General features: G+C 32.4%; 1 protein-coding gene across 3 annotated transcripts in view; it reads right to left on the bottom strand.

Annotated features, from left to right (window-relative positions):
* Nucleotides 1–3,207: 3,207 nt before the first annotated feature.
* The window catches only part of ZDHHC21 (zinc finger DHHC-type palmitoyltransferase 21), a 74,933-nt gene continuing 61,280 nt past the window's right edge, over nt 3,208–16,860 (bottom strand). For all 3 annotated transcript variants that reach the window (XM_044939847.2, XM_006061265.4, XM_006061268.4), the window contains 2 exons: nt 11,656–11,699; nt 3,208–11,109 (listed from right to left, as the gene is read on the bottom strand). In XM_044939847.2, coding sequence (XP_044795782.1) covers nt 10,977–11,109; nt 11,656–11,699 — 177 coding nt within the window. In that variant the 3' untranslated portion in view covers nt 3,208–10,976. The remainder of the gene's footprint in view (nt 11,110–11,655; nt 11,700–16,860) is intronic.

Genomic DNA, 16,860 nt, shown 5'->3' with positions numbered 1-16,860 from the left:
ATCAAGATTACTCACCCATAGTTTCAAGGTTGAACTATAAAAACTCCACATTGTATTAGATCCTCAATCATTCAATGTATGCCAAGAACCAGCACTAGCAAGAGGGGCCACTTGTAGTTACAAAAATAATAAATTTCAGTATTAAGAAGGATAAGTTTCATCTGAACCATTCCACAATGTACTGCTAACAACACACATAAGCACTTATGCACAGTACCATCTGAATGCTTGGATTTGTATATTTCAAGTTTCTCTATTTCTTGAATTATTCTGGCTTTTTTACATGCAAAACACATTACTATTTGGGTGTTTGATCTTTAAGCAGAGGCACATTTTTGTTTGGAGAAAAGGACTAATTTGAAAAATACTAGGCAACCAGAGGACATATAAAGAATGTGCTGTGACTGATACAAGTATTTTTTTAAGTAAGCTTAGATGTATTTTTTTTCCAAAGCAACACACATCCTCTATCCTTCCTCAGTCCTGTTTGCTCAGCTGGATGTCCACAGGGTCCAATTTTCCCTCCAATTGCCCTTGCACGCTAATATAATTGCTGCTCATATGGGTAATTGGTCAGCCTAGAGCAGTATTTGTATGCATTTGTTCACTTACAGTATCTGGCAGCTTCTCAAATGATTTTGCAGTATTATAATACTGTCATGTGTTTTTAGTTTTTGTCTCTTTATAACTAGCTAAATAGAGGTGAATCCTTAAGAATGCTATATTTTAAGTGTTTCAAAAGCAGGCATATAGAAATACAAATTCTCTTTTTAAGCAGCTCATGTTCCTTTTCACTTATCAAATGAAGAGTAAATGAACTGGAGTCTCAAATGGATAATGTTCTGTCTTACCTTCCCTCATTGCTTTCCTCCCTGTGTATGCGTGCTCAGTTGCTTCAGTCATGTCCGACTCCGCAACCCTATGTACAAAAGCCCGCCAGGCTCTTCTGTCCCTGGGATTTTCCAGGCAAGAAAACTGGAGTGGATAGCCATGCCCTTCTCCAGGGGATCTTAAATTAAGTAGATTCAAACAAACTTCAGCTTAAAAAAGAAAATGACAAGCCAGTTTCACTTAATATGCCCTTGATGAATCAGTAAAAATAATAATTTTACTAAATCTCAGCCTTTGAGTACATTTTCAATAATTTCTTTGACAGCATAGGAAGTAAACACGAGGCACTCTACCTGTATTCCAAAGTATGACTCTTCATTCTTGAGGGAAAAAAGCACTGGTGTAACTTTTGAGTTGCAAGCTGAACTAACCACATTTTTCATGGATAGCATTTTTTACTTGAAAGAATAACTGGCAAACTTCCATTTTTAAGACAGGGATATATGGCAAATATTTTCTCAAGATGAGTGAAGTGAACCTGCCACATTAAGGGAAATCACTGAATCTGTGGTTACCAATAATAAAACTCAAGTTTTCACATGAAAATTAGGATTTTGCAAAATGTAATGCATGAGCCGAACAGTGTTCTAATACTTACTTTTCCTGAACAAGATCAGTGGTGATATTAGTTTTAAATTTTAATTTAATCTAATTTTTATTTTTATAGAATGAACGTGTCAACACTTGAAACATCTGTGTTACTCCAGTAGTTTCTAAATGACTAATGAACGATGTCACAGAATCATGTATGGGTTAAGAGAACTTTCCAAAGTGAAAAAGAGACCAGTGACTTTTTTTTTTTTAATTAATTTTATTTTATTTTTAAACTTTACATAATTTGTCTACGGCCATACCACCCTGAACGCGCCCGATCTCGTCTGATCTCGGAAGCTAAGCAGGGTCGGGCCTGGTTAGTACTTGGATGGGAGACCAGTGACTTTTAATGTGACAGAGTTGAAAAAGTCCTTGGTATTGTTTCTGGTTCTACAATGTAACTAAACTTTAAGGAACCATAACTTGTTAAGACTTTTATATTATCAAAGAAGAATATCCACAGACAATTGAAAAGACTATTAAAATATTCTTCCTTGTTCCAATTCCATTATTTGAATGAGATGAGATTTTTCCAGATACTTCAGCCAAAATAACAATGTAATGGATTGAGTGTTCTATGAAGATCCAACTTTCTTTTTTAAAGCCAGATATTAGAGCTTTGAAAAAAAATTTAGAATCATGACTCTCTAAGTAAAAATCATTATTTACGTTAACAAGCAATAGGTTTATTGTATGTTTAAATGAATAAATAAGCATTTAAAATACTTCTCAGTTTTAATTTCTAACATAGTCAATATTGATAAAGACATTCTATATAAGCAAAGACTCTTTGGGGCATGTAATAATTTTTATGAAAATAAAGAAGTTCTGAGACCAAAAACTTGAGAATTACAATTTATCATCACTGAGAAAGCACAATTATCGTATATGCTGCTTAGAATCAGAGCGAAGGAAACTGAAGAAGGAACAAGAGTAAAGTTTTACAATCCTTTAAGACTTGTCAGCATGCAACAATTTGCTTTGAATTACCAACGCAGCAAAGTTTATAGTTTCACCTGAAATCCTACTAACTTATTTATCTCTTAATTCAGAGTATTTATCAAATTATTTTTCTGGTAATAAAAATTTAAGAAGGGATTTTAAAAATAAGTGTTAAGCCCCTATCTTTCAATCTCAGGGCAGTTTCTACTTCTTCATTCTTCCTAACACAAACTGATTTGTGTTTTCAGATGATATTTTTGACCCATTTATACTCACTAATATATATGTCTCTGTTCTGATTTCTTGCATATACATGTAAAGTAATTAGTCGAGACTTAGGAAGGTATTTTTAGAACATAACTAGGTAAGAGCAAAAGCTCTAAGTAATACCCCTAGAAAATAAACAATGCCTAGACATATACTCTCTGCATTTTACCTTACGTAGACTACTCCACAAAGAGAAAATATTTCCATAGAATAATGTCTGACACAATAAATGCTAAAGGGATGACTGAATATAGTCAACTGGGTCATCTCTACACAAATATACCTAACTAGAAATACTCTGTCAATTTCAACTCCACTATGTATACTGAGTTTTTCTTTAATATGTAAACAATTCTGAGATTATGAAAGAACAAAATCCTAAGGGTACTAAGTACGAATAATTATCCAAATTATACAAAACTAAACAAAGTGGCCAGTCATATTGAGAGTCCTAAATTCTAGAATTTGGGTTTATTTTAATAAATACAGAGGTGTGAAAGAAAAATAGTCCTATGTTTTTAAAAAATATTTATTTAAAAATAAGATATCTAAAAATACAGTACATAATACATTTTGAGAGAAGTAAAAACTTCACAATTGAAATTAAAAAACAATCTGCAAAGAAAATAGAAATATTACACGAATAAAACTAAGTAAAATAAATTAAAAACAAAACAAAACATCGTTCTTAAGGTAGATAGATACATGGTTTGTTTTCCATTCAAAAACCAGTGTAGACTTTTCAACAAGTGTATCTCGGATACATGGCTCCCACTTATCATTTTCCTCCCTCTTCTCAATCTAGTTTCATATCCCTCAACTACTATTTTCTTTATTACCTTTAGCACAAGAAACGTCAGTGACAATTTTTCTTTAAATGCTGTTAGGGGAACTGACAAGGTAACACAGCAGACATGCAGCAAAATAATACTCAGATTTAAACAGATGCACTGAATGTAAAAATGCCCAACAAATTTAAGAACAGAATCTTCACATGGCACTTGGAACATACCACTATCAAAATAAAAGTCTTTTATTTTAGGGAGGATATGATATTAAACATCACGAGGTTGACACAAAATTTTAAGAGCCTCAAAATATCACAAATTTTGCCTATTCATTAAACTTGCCAGTCATATTTTAAAAGACTAATTCTAGGGACACAAAGCCCATACAAGCAAGATCATCTACACTCAGTTCCTGCAAAAGTCTATTTTATTCCCTCAGGTTAAACTTACAACTCACTTGCCTGAGTATCTCCAGTTGTAGAGAAAATTCTTCCTATGATATCATTTAGTCACTTTATTCTACCTATGCTAAAGCAGACATTTCTTTTTAATACTCTATAGGACAACAGTTGTGAATCTTCTACTACCCAATAACTTAAATAAATGACTGCATTTAGCCACATTAAATTAAGTAACACATAAACAATCTGAGTAACTCAGAACTGATATTGCAGCAACAAGATCTGGAAAATATATTTGGATAATTAGAGACAATGTTGTTTCTTTCCAGTTTGCGTTTAAATTTTGTCTTTCCCCCAATAATATATACATCTGTATTTCAATGTATCATTCACGTGATCCTAAGTCACATTTCACATTAGTTTCAGGCATGATTTTTTTCCATTCAGAATTCACTGCAAAACCATATATTATATCTATATTCAAAGACAGAACGATTTTAGTTGATTGAAAACTATGTGGAACATTCTCAAATGTGATTGTCTACTTTCCTAATACGCACGCTCAGTTATCTTCTTGCCAGAATTTTTAATCAATTCAGCTACATTTTTTAGGGACATTAAATGAATGCTTTCAAGGTTTGTGGGGAAAAGAACAGGGAAACAGGATAGTAAACATAACAGTATTACATTTGGACGATTACAACTACTTCTAAAGGATGTTTTCTTTCATTTTTTACAAAATGAATCACTAAGCAGAATTAGTTTTTAAAATACTCTTAACTATAACTTACGTGAAGTAAGTAACAACATCTAGGTTTTTTGGGGGGACGTAAAGTTCAATTTCTTATTAGTTTTGTTTAAATCAAAGTTTTGCATTTCCTCTTAGAGAAGCATATGTGTGCGTGTGTGCATGTGGTATGTGTGTGTACACACATATATATGTGTATATTTTAACATTTCCTTTAATTTTATCTTTATTTGCAAAATAGAAAAATGACAATATCATTCTTTAATACCACTAATACACACACAGAGATGCAGAAACCTTCATCTGTTATCAGAATGGGCCCTTAACGTTTCCTTTTAGCATTTTGCTTCAGAATTTATTAACAGGGCCCAACAAGCCATACAGTTCATTTGTAGGAATAGTAGAGTTCTTATTATTTCTCATTTATTCCTGCAGATTAAGACCAAAAAAAAATCTTGTGAAAAGTGTTTCAATTAACTTTTGTAAGTTCAACCTACCATACTACACTTTAAAGTGGCCAATCTATATGAAAATACAAAATTAAACATCATACTAATCTTCCTAACTAAAAAACAGAAAGTCCAAATGAGAGACATTTAAAGCCAACTAAATTGAGGCAGTAGTGTGCAAAAACTAACATCTATTAATCAGAATTGTTCTTAGTAACATCAAATTCTCCTTTATAAACACAAGGATGTGAGAAGAGAACCTTCAGGGAACCGAAAAGAAAATTAACTCTTTGGTACGGGAGTTAAAAATGTCCCTCAAGGCTAAAGTGAGTAGCACCAGGATTTTAGTTACTGAGGTTGCGAAACACTATCTTCAGGCACCAGCAGTGCAAAGTCCACCCAACACATACGGCAAGAACGAGCCTGCAATTGCAGGCAAGCTTTCCCTTCAGTTAACAGCCTACGCAATTAGGCCCTGTACTTAAGTCAACAGGCAAGCAAAGCCACAAAAAGCAGCACACCTTTTGTTGCTACTGTTTTGTCCACATCTCTGTGTATATATAAAGCTATCAACACCAAAAAGATCAGAGCGCTGCACGACTGTGGTAGGCACCGTATTACATGTTGCAGGAATTCACAATACCAATAGCTATGGAGACCCTCAAGATCTCAAAATATCTGAAGTAGTCCAAAATTTAAAGTGAAAAATCACCCTTCCTATACAAACAGTTGATTTTCTCTCTGTTGACGAATTCTACTTTAATACATAGTATCCTTTCTCCATAATAGGAGACTTATAATAAGGTCCTAGTTTTTTCAGTCAAACTTTAGGCAACCTATTCACTTCTCCTTGGCATTAAATAGCTATACGACCACATAATTCTTGAAACTTCCTGACAGCAGACACTATACAATTATGATGTTTAAAATTAAAAAGAATTTCTCAAAGGCATCTGACTAGCTGACAAGAATCAGCAATATAAACTCCTTAAGTAAAATAACTCAAACTAAATGCTTACATGCATTAACAACTCTTACAGCAAAACGGTATCAACAAGAGATAAGGCTAAAGTGATTGTAGCAGGGAAATTCTGTGTCCAGTAAACCCTGCTGTTAAGATGCTGATTATACATAGTCTGTCTAGCCCTCTCTCTCTCTCATTATGCTCCTCTACTCTCTTTATCCAGTTTTGGCTACTCACTCCTCATTTATACCTGTACTCTATGGTAGTAAAAGGAAAAAGGAAATAATATAGCAAAAAAAAAAAAAATGATAATGGAAAATACCGAAAATACTAATAACATAAGAATAAAGATCACTATTATTTCTGTTTCAAATTAGCATAGCAGGCAGCATACTATAACATCTGAAGAACAGACAAAAATGCACTAAATTTAGTTGTTAAAAATTGCACAATGATAATGAAAGGAGACATAAGAGAAAACTTTCCTGAAGTTAAACCATCACCATCCCAAACACAGCAGAAATGTTAAATACTGACTGATATACAGAACAACAGCATTGGATCACAATACTTCAAGCAAGTTGGTTCTATTACTTTTTCATGTTCTACTGAAGAATATTCTAGGATTCAATTGAGAATGGCTAAATTCAGAGTTCAATGAATTTAGTGATTTACAGAGAAATTCAGAGGATTCTTAGGATCTAAAGTAATAAATGTGGACATTAAATACTACATTCATTCATTCATTAGTTATATGGCTACTAATACTAGCAAGTAGAACATACTAAATGTGTATGACTTACTAACTACATTTGCTAATACTTATTTTTTTAAAGCAACAGTAGGAGAATTGGGTAAAAAAATTCATATCTAATAATAAATTATTTAATGTTTATAAGTATAAACTGTACCAAATAAATTCTAGATATATCCTCATATATAGAGGTCATGTCAAAAACCTATTTAATAAAGCAGCAATAGTTTAGTAAACTTGAGTTAAGTAGTCTATTCATACAGGAAGCACTAAGGGAAGTAGACACTAGAGAAATGTCCAGGGAAAGACTAGCAGCTCTGTTAATATTAACGCTTTTGTAAACTACAGCTGCATATATTGTGATTTTATACCAACATAAGTGAGAACATTCAAACCACTCCATTATCTAACACATAGAAAGCTACATGCTTAAAAATCAAAATTACTTCATACGTCTTGGGTGGAGGTGTTCTCCTAACTCAAGTCTTCATGATTAGCATCAAAACACCCTTTGGGGTGAAACATACCTTCAATTTATTATTTGTACAAAAGTGGCCTGAAAAAGCCTGATGAAGAACAGTTAAAATTAGCCACCATCCTAGAGAAAAATACCCCTAAGCTTTAGCAAACAATCACTAATGCCCATTCTGACAGAAATTTTAACTTAGCTGTTATACTAAACTTTATCTATGCTTATGTTTTCTATTTCTATTATTTAAAACTATGCTTTCTTCTGCTCAAAGAGATTAATATATTACTATTTTAAATATACCTATTTCTTAAGTTAACCACAAATATTTTTAATACAATTCTTAAGCAAAATAATTATTTTTCTTACAATGGAACATCAGCTAATTTAATATTTTTAAAATTTTGAACTCAGTCAATTTTTGCCCACAATCTTGAGCCTATAAAATATTTTTGTTTGCAGAAATAAATAGCAACAAACATAATTGTTCAAGAGGTGTAAGTTCTAACAACCACTTAAAAATCTTTCATTTCCAGAAGCCCAATTAATAACATCCTTTAACATACATTTCACTTAAAATGAAATGGAATGTTTATAAGGAAATACTTCATTCAATATATAGATTAAATCAATAATCTCACTGCTCATAATTATTTTCTAATGTTCAACATCATTAGTTATTTTCATGGTTATCCAGAATACGTAATAAATCGGCTACTAAAGGTACAGTTCTAACTCACAGTAGGATAATTAAAAGGAATGAAGAAAATTATAGAAAGAATTAGTAATCTCACTATTTTAATACAATTGAATCAGTAAAAAAAGTCATTTCAAAACTGGGATTAAAAACTAAATTATTTTTTTATATATTCAGTAAAACACACTAGACACTTGCTTGCTATTGTAACTACAATAAATTTGTTTTGTAGTAAATTGGTAATTTTAAGGTAATGGTTTTTTCAATTCTAAGGCTTAATTAGCCAAAATAAGGTTCAAAATAAAATTCATGAAATGGTTTCATACGTATTTATCCTCATCTGATATAAATCTGACAGTAAAAAAAATACAATATGAATACACATAAATGAAGAAAAGAGGTCATACCTGGATGAACTAGACATCAAAATCATAAATAGGAACACATTCATTTTCATAAACCCTTACATTTTTTACACAGACTTCCCTTAAATTTGTACCTTAGAAATGTTCAGAATTTGACTATACAATTCACTTGTGGGGCAATAAATCTCTAAAGCCAGTATAATTACATCAATTTGCCAAAAGAGGGCGCAGAGAGAACACTAGAGTTTATGCACTCCCTAGGAAAGTGCCAGGTGGCTTCTCTCACGTGGTCTACCAAGAATCACAAAACCCAGTCATGTGTGCTAACTTGAAAACACTTAAAGTTACAGCATAAGTATATACAGCTATACTTTATATAGATTCTTATATAAATATATTGATATGTAGCATTTCTGCCATTCAAAGAAAAATAAATATATGCCTTGCCTAGTGTATTACTTTGCATTTCAGTAACTTAGAAGAATCAGCTACAATGGGATCAGGATCAGGGAAAGTAAAGAGAAAGAAGCAAAAACAATGTGCCCTATAATTGGGAAAGCTAAGAAAGCCAGAAACAGAGACCCTTAGAGTAGGAAAGAGACCACCTCTGGTTCTCATCACTGAGGCAGAGGTTGGCACTGACCTCCCCAGTACCTTTCAAGGTAGCTACTGCTACTACATGAAGTATAAATACATCCAAAAAGCTCTTGAGGAGTCCTCACTTGGCTACGCTGTTTTCTCAGGGTCCTCGTTTGAAAGGAATGTACACACCATAAGGCATTTGACTGATATCTATCTACATTATCTATACTCCTTATAACTTCTGTCACCAGGCCAAATTTGGTCAATATGTTAGCTTGCACAAAACCCTACCCATTTATTTGCCTGGCATGAATATACTAATTTTGTGCTTCATTAAGCTCTATAAATATATTTCTTATATTAAATTTACTATGCAACTTATCAGCACCAATAAATATTTTTATCTGCCACGTCCAAGTTTTTAAATAATAAAGCATTGTAATCAGAACATGAGAGACATGGCACTTAAATCTCTGAGAAGACCTTATTCTATCACTTTAGAAGACTATTTACAGTTTCTAAAAACTAAACACAGCAGAGTTAACTAGCTGACAATGGTTAACCTTCTGTTCCATGATTTCTCAGGTATGACTCCTTACTATCAAAATTAACTAAAAAGAAAATATTGCTATGCTCCAAGAACACTAGACACCCCTTCAATCTTCTCTTCAAGAGAAAGACTGAGTACATAATTTCTTTAGAAAAGATATATGGATTTTGCAGTATTCTAATGGAAAAAAAATTTAAACTGAATTTTTTTTCAAAACATACTAAATATTTTTTTCACACAAATGTTCTTTACTTTCCAAGAGACCATCACTATCAGCAATTCAAATTTTTATAAGGCTAATCATGAATACAGATCACTATATTTTCTTATTTTAAGGTCATTTCCTAACGTTAGCTACAACGAAAGGTCTCTCCATCTAGATTACATACGGGCAATTAAAATTTAATTTCAATTTGGGTGATTACAGGTACACAAAAGTTACTTTTACTAGTAACTTTCTATAAATAAAGTTTCAATATTAGTTGGCCAATATTTATTACATAAAAATCTTAAAGGTGTCATTTTTAGATCTAATAGGTACAAGTAAAAAGTATACATTTTTTCAAAAGCACAATACTCTTTATACTATACATTACATATTATCTAGTTTACTAGCATTTAAAAAACATAACACATTCTAATATAACTACACGAAAAAAGGTATCAGTGGAATTATTGCAAATTCTTTACCCTTTTGCTCATCAAAATCTTAGGGTAAAATAGGAACACGTCTCTTTAGTCAAAAATTCTTCCTTGGAGCAAATATCTCAACAAAAACCAATAATTACAACAGCAGAGGGAGAAGAAATGGGAAAGTTAATGTGGAAAAAATTAATTTTTCCTTAAAATAAGGTAGGTAGTTGGTATTTTACTTTAGTGGTATTTTTATTTAGTTTTTGGTGAAGAGAAAAAAAAATCAAAAAGCTACTTCTAAGAAAACACAGTCCTTTTTTTGTGTTGCTGCTTTTGGTTTTTCTTGCTGTTCAATCTTATATGCTGCATTTTAAAAAAATCTTGCAGCACATATAAAAGGGAGTATATCATATTTTAAACTGTATTTGAAAAAGAAAATTTACATAAAAGGTATATCAACTTTTGTAAAATCTGAAGAATTAAATTCAGATTTGGTTAGTACTGCTTAAGAGTGAAAATTTTAAATAAACATCTGAAGTTTCCCATAAATTGAAATCTGTAACACTGTTAGTACTACAAGAAATTATGTACAATTATTTCATCCCAATCAGTGCCTTTTGAGTTTAATAACAAAAGCATTTAAAGAAATCCCTGTGGAAAGCTAATTTGAAAGTAAACATGCTTTAAAACTTAAATATAGATCTTTTATTAGTCCCACAACAGGATCAAGATCACTATTAAAATAAAGCCTGGGGCACATTATGATGCTTAAGATTGGTGGGTGGATTTTAATTGACTTGAAGACTGTCATAGTTCTATTATCAGAAAACCTGTAACGCATTTCCAGCATGGAGGACCCATCTGTGCCCACCATCCATCTGTTTAGACGTGATTGGCAAAGTGGTAGGGAACTCGCAGTGGTTGCCTCCGCCTGAAAGGAATAAACCACAGGATCTTCCAACGAGTGCCAAAAACTTCTGAGAAGGTCTGCTGCCATGGCTTTCGGGGCCTCGATCTACAGAAGACAGCATTATTAGTGAAAGACAGCACTCCCATGGTGCACTTCAGTCAGCTAAAACAATACAGGTTGGCTGGGGATCCATTACTGGACTCTGATGAATTGTGTCCCAGCATCACAAATACAGCTTTTCTTTCATTATGGCATGCAGCTGAGTTTTAACTCTGGATAGCAGATATTGTATCTGTGTCGTCAATCAACCTAGGCAACTTTTGAAGCAGAGGAGAATCTCAGGATTAACAGAATGTGTGTCAACAACACAGTAGCAAATCTCTTTTGATGTACTTTCAGGACAAATAATTTAACTTACTTTAGTTAGACAAGGGACAAGAATGATCAGTACTTATTTTGTTTGAAAACTATCACAGCTAGAAGACCCCTACTGTAAGACTGGGTCATGCTTGTCTAGCTCAGACCTTAGACAAGGTACCAAGAAAAAGCCATCATTATATTATCTTTTCACTACATGCACACATTTTTCAAATGTAACCAGTTGTTCACATTTTTAAATAAGAACATTACAGAGTTCACTTTTATACTTACATTTCTTCACAACAGTTTGACATCTTTTCAATAGATGTTGTATCCTATCAAAAATTTAAAAAATTATACTCAGGTATAACAAAGTTTTCAAGGCTTTATTCTATATCTATTTTATGGGCTTTATTCTATATCTACTTTATGATGTTTTTAATCATATTAAGAGAATATTCTGAAGAAATAAACAGTCGGTACTAAGAACTCTAAATTATCCATGTACATTGCTGAAATTCCCTTGGAAAAACAGAATCAATATTACCTTGTGCTAAAAAAAAAAAAAAATTCAATTACAAACCCTATTCCCCAAATTGTAGAAGTCTCACTTCATTAAAAAATACCTTTTATTACATTTCCCTTCTTGATAATTCTTTTAAAGCCTATAGTTAATTCAACTGTCACATGCATTCAAAATTAAATACCAAAATATTAAATTAAAGACACTAGTGAACAGAAAACTTTAAAGAGTCAAAAATTGCTACTGGTTATGGGTTTCTGTAAACCAACACAAAATTCAACAATGCAATGTATGCATTTACCATGCTACCGCACTATTACTCGAAAAGTAAAGCTAACTGATTAGTATTTAGTAAAAACTGCTTCAAAAGAAAAAAACAGTCCCTTCATAATAATGCAATTTCTCATTATGTGTTTTCTAAAAGGCTGTTAACACAAATATATAAGAAAAAGAACTCAATAAAGACAATAAAGTTTCTAGACATACTAGTCTAATTCATGTTAATGGAAGACTTATCATTAGTCTGAGAAACTGGGATGGATAAGGAATATAGAAATCATTAAAAACACAAGTTACATAATCTTATTTTATATATATATTTACATTTTAAAAATACTTTTAAATAGTACAAAAGAAATATATTCTTTTTAAATATACAAAAAAGTTAAGAGTTTTCCTCCCTTTACCCTATTTATTAGCTTCCTCATATACAGCAGGTGGGCTGCACTATTATTAAGCAGTACTATTCATGCAAATATTTCTAACTGCAACTCCAATTCCAAGAACTTCTTTACATGTGATTGTCTTCCAATACTACTACTAAAAAATATCTTTGCTTCAAAAAATTCTTTAAAAGAAGTTACATGAATGGCTCATAATAGTAAATTCTTATGTATGAACAGCTGTCTAACTTCAGGTGGCCCACACACAGGAAAACAAATCTATGGTTTTTCTAGATGACTAGTAACCAATAACAGAGTTTCACTTGCAGATTTGTCAGGAATGTGTGAGGAGGTTATAGATTAGTTACTCTATATTCACTAATTTCCCTAGCATTTTCTGAAATTCATGATATCCAATGACAATTCTACTCATAATTAACCTTTCCTAGTTCCACTGCATAATTTGCTCAAAATAATGTTTTACTTTGTGAAAACATAGTCTGCAAATACATGTAAACATTGATTAGAGACTTAGAGGAAAGCTGGAGCTCTGGTTCTGTATCTGAAAAAAAAGTGAAGGAAGTAATTTAAATGGTTTCTTAGAATTGATGGTGACAGGTTATTATGAAACAATTAAGACAGCTTGCACAAAAATATGAAGGAAGAAACAGAAAAGAAATTTAAAAGTGTTATGAGGAAAGGTGTATGAATGACCCTGAATCACAGGTGTGGATAATATTTGAAACTAGAAACTATTTCAGGATAAGGAAGGCAATTATAAGGTTAGATTATTATAACTAGCTAACAATACGGGAAATTTTTTACCATGCCTAAACTCACAACTTGATTATAATTTTGAGGAATGTGTTTGTGACAGTAAAAGATCAACTTAAAAGACTGTATTTAGACTTCCTATGGGGAAAGCTCTTACTTTCAAGTGCTTTTGTTGATATCTTTCTAGAATCTGGTTCAAGAAATAGCAGGAATACTACCTTTCAAGTCATCATAAACAGTTATTCTATCAAAGGATGTAGTGGTTTACCATGACTTTATGAACAGGATTTGTGAGGCAACCTATAAAGGACTATTTTTTTTCCTCTAGAAAGGGCAAATGCTTAGCTCTCAGCTATCTAAAATACTATTATAAGAACAATAAATGGCCAAACATGTCACAAAGTTTTTGCACTGGCCTTTATACAACATACTCAGGGCAACAAAAATTATCAGCTATCACATTCATACACACAATAGAAACAGTAAACTACAAGAGAGATTACTAGTGAAGGAAGGGTGACAGTTACAAGTTATTTTCAAGTGCCAAACTACGTTCAATATACTTTTTGTTTTGTTTTATTTAGGCAGGGAATTGTGGAATATTTCACAGAAAAACTAAAAATAATTTAAATAGATTTTGTTACAAATAATTCTATTGAACATAAAAGACTCAATACCTTTAGTGACTATCACAAAAGGACCACTAAGATAATTACTATCTTCAAGGAGTAATAAATAATACAATCTTTTAAATTCCTGCTATATGTAGGACAGCTATCTAGAAAAAATAAAATTCCTCAAGGAATGATAAGAAACACATTTTTATTGTGTGTTGTCTACAATCAAAATATCTTATTTCCAATGAAATATTTATGTCTTGTTTATGGTCTAATGATCAAAATAGCCAAGACTTGTGTCAGTCTGCATAACTGAGATATATGAAAATCCTTTCCTAGTTTAAAAACCAGAAGTTTATTTTCTAAAAAAAAAAAATAATAAATAAAAGAATAAACTAGAAACAAGCAAGACTTACAGAAATATAGTCCTCATGTATTTTATCAAATATACTTTGTCTTCTCCTGATGGCTGACCTTACTCTAAGAAATGATTTTTCAGGTTCAGTCTAAGGAAATATGTTTGACTATAAAAGAACAATGTATCTCTCAACTAATTAAGATTATAACTGGAATGAAAAAAAAGTTTCTAATAGGAAGGGAGAGGGAGGTATTATTGCCTATGGGAAAAACTGGGGGGTGAGAGAGGCGAAGAGCAAGTATTTATCACCAAACATTTCCTGGTTAACAGATCTGAGAACCTAGTCCTCTTGGGATAGACTGCTTGATGATACAATTCATCCAACTCACTCACTCTGCCTTGAGTTCATCCTCACCAAGCAACACTGTGCTGTGTACATAGCTGTACAGGAGAGTGTACTGCAGAGTCCTTTGGTACCTGACAGGCGTACATAAGGGAATAAAGAGTCACCCTGGTTTATATGACTATCACTTTTGCATCTAGAAGTGAGAGTTACTACTTCTAGGCCTGATTAACCCTGGGAACATTTTCAAAATGGAGTTTCCAGATCTATCAAAACAAAGGTCTGAGGAAAATAAGAACATTCTATCAGAAAGAAGACAGTTCAACCTAACTGCCTGCTCCCATTCATCTTAGTATAGGTCTTCTTGATAGTTTTTACTCTGCTGCACATACCTGACTCAATAACTTTGCTGATTTAACCTGGAGTAAAAAACACTATTAAGGAAAGTTTATTTCAACTAGAGATGACATACCTGTTGTGTCTACTAATAATTTCCGTAATTCTAAAACAGACGTTAGTTGACTTCCTATAATTTCTGATCAACATACAGAGAGCAACTCATTTCACTTTGTATCTTTCATAGCACCAAACCACACAGAAAGTGGATACTCAATATATGTTTGCAGCACTAAACTAATCGAACATGGACAGAAATAACATTATTTCTTATCTTTATTTTTTTCAATCCAGAGAGAGAAAACGTCCTCCTAACCTTAGACCTCTCTTATCCTTTAAAGTCAAACTCACTATATTATTCACTTGGAAGAGAAAGTTCTTTAAAAATCCATCTTTCACAAAGGATCAGCTATATCTTTTATTAGAGATCTTAAGTTCATATAAACATTTAATCAATCATGAAACCAAACTCAGAAGGCAGTAGATCTTACATTTATAGCCACTGAAAATTTCTTTCCAAAAGAATTTCTATACTCCTTTTGTGTGTGTGCTTAGTCACTCAGTCGTGTCCGACTCTTTGTGACCCCGTGGGCTGTAGCCTGCCAGGCTCTTCTGTCCATATGGATTCTCCAGGCAAGAATACTGGAGTGGGTAGCCACGTCCATCTCCAGGGGATCTCCCCAACCCAGGGATCAAACCCAGGTCTCCTGCATTGTAGGTGGATTCTTTACCATCTGAGCCACCAGGGAAGTCCAAGAATACTGGAGTGGGTAGCCTATTCCTTCTTCAGGGGAACTTCCCAACCCAGGAATCAAACCAGGGTCTCCTGCATTGCAGGTGGATTCTTTACCAGCTGAGCTACTCAGGTTTTTAATCAGCCTTTTTCTGGCTGTTCAAATACTACTACTGGGTTTTTGTAGGAATCAAATGAATTAATATGTTAGAGCCCTTAATAACTCAATAAATGGCAAACCTAAGTTTTTACTGTAGGACTTAGAGATATCTCAGTTATATTAGATTGTAACTAGACAAAATTATGTTTAAACAAAAGTGGTTTTCATAATTAAAATGACATGGACTGTGGAAGACTACACAGATAAAATATAATGTCCACAAGGGACTTATAATCTGGTTGAAAAAATAAGTAGTAAGTATTATACATAAACCATGATTCATTTACTCATTTATTCCTCTATCAAAAATTTAATAAGTACATATTATACAGTAACAAAGAGCTTACAGGCTAGTGACAGTTAAATATATAAGAAATAATTATAGAGAAATATACAGAAGATATCAGAGAGGACGATCATATATAACAACATATAAGTAAGCCATACACTATTTTAAAACAGCTGAAAACTTATGTTTACAATCAACAATCAACTCAAGGTCAACTATCCTTACATTTTTAATACGAAACTATACTTTTAAGAAGATTTTTTGTTATCAGTAGAAGATGGGCTAATGTGCCCCTTTGGCTTGGATTTGAGGAGTAAGTAATATAGGGACAGAATGTGACAGAGAAAAACATAAGAATTGCTGTGGAAAAAGATCTACCAAGTTAACTATAAATATAAAGTTCACTGTTTTCTCCAATCCTGTAAGTTGTAAAGTCAGAGTAAAAATTCATGTGGATTCAGAACATGAAACAATAAAGTAGGGAAAATCACAATTAAAAGGGAAACTCATAAATGTTTAGCTTCCTTACCAAAAAAAAAAAAGCATCTACTTAATCACTGAAGCAATTATTCATGCCTAAAGAAAATTAAAATGCACTATTCCTATTTTAAAAAGTACAGAAATAGACCTAAGTTGTTTTA

The sequence above is a fragment of the Bubalus bubalis genome, chromosome 3, assembly GCF_019923935.1.
Source record: "Bubalus bubalis isolate 160015118507 breed Murrah chromosome 3, NDDB_SH_1, whole genome shotgun sequence".
Taxonomy (NCBI): domain Eukaryota; kingdom Metazoa; phylum Chordata; class Mammalia; order Artiodactyla; family Bovidae; genus Bubalus; species Bubalus bubalis.
This window is presented reverse-complemented; position numbering and strand designations above follow the sequence as displayed.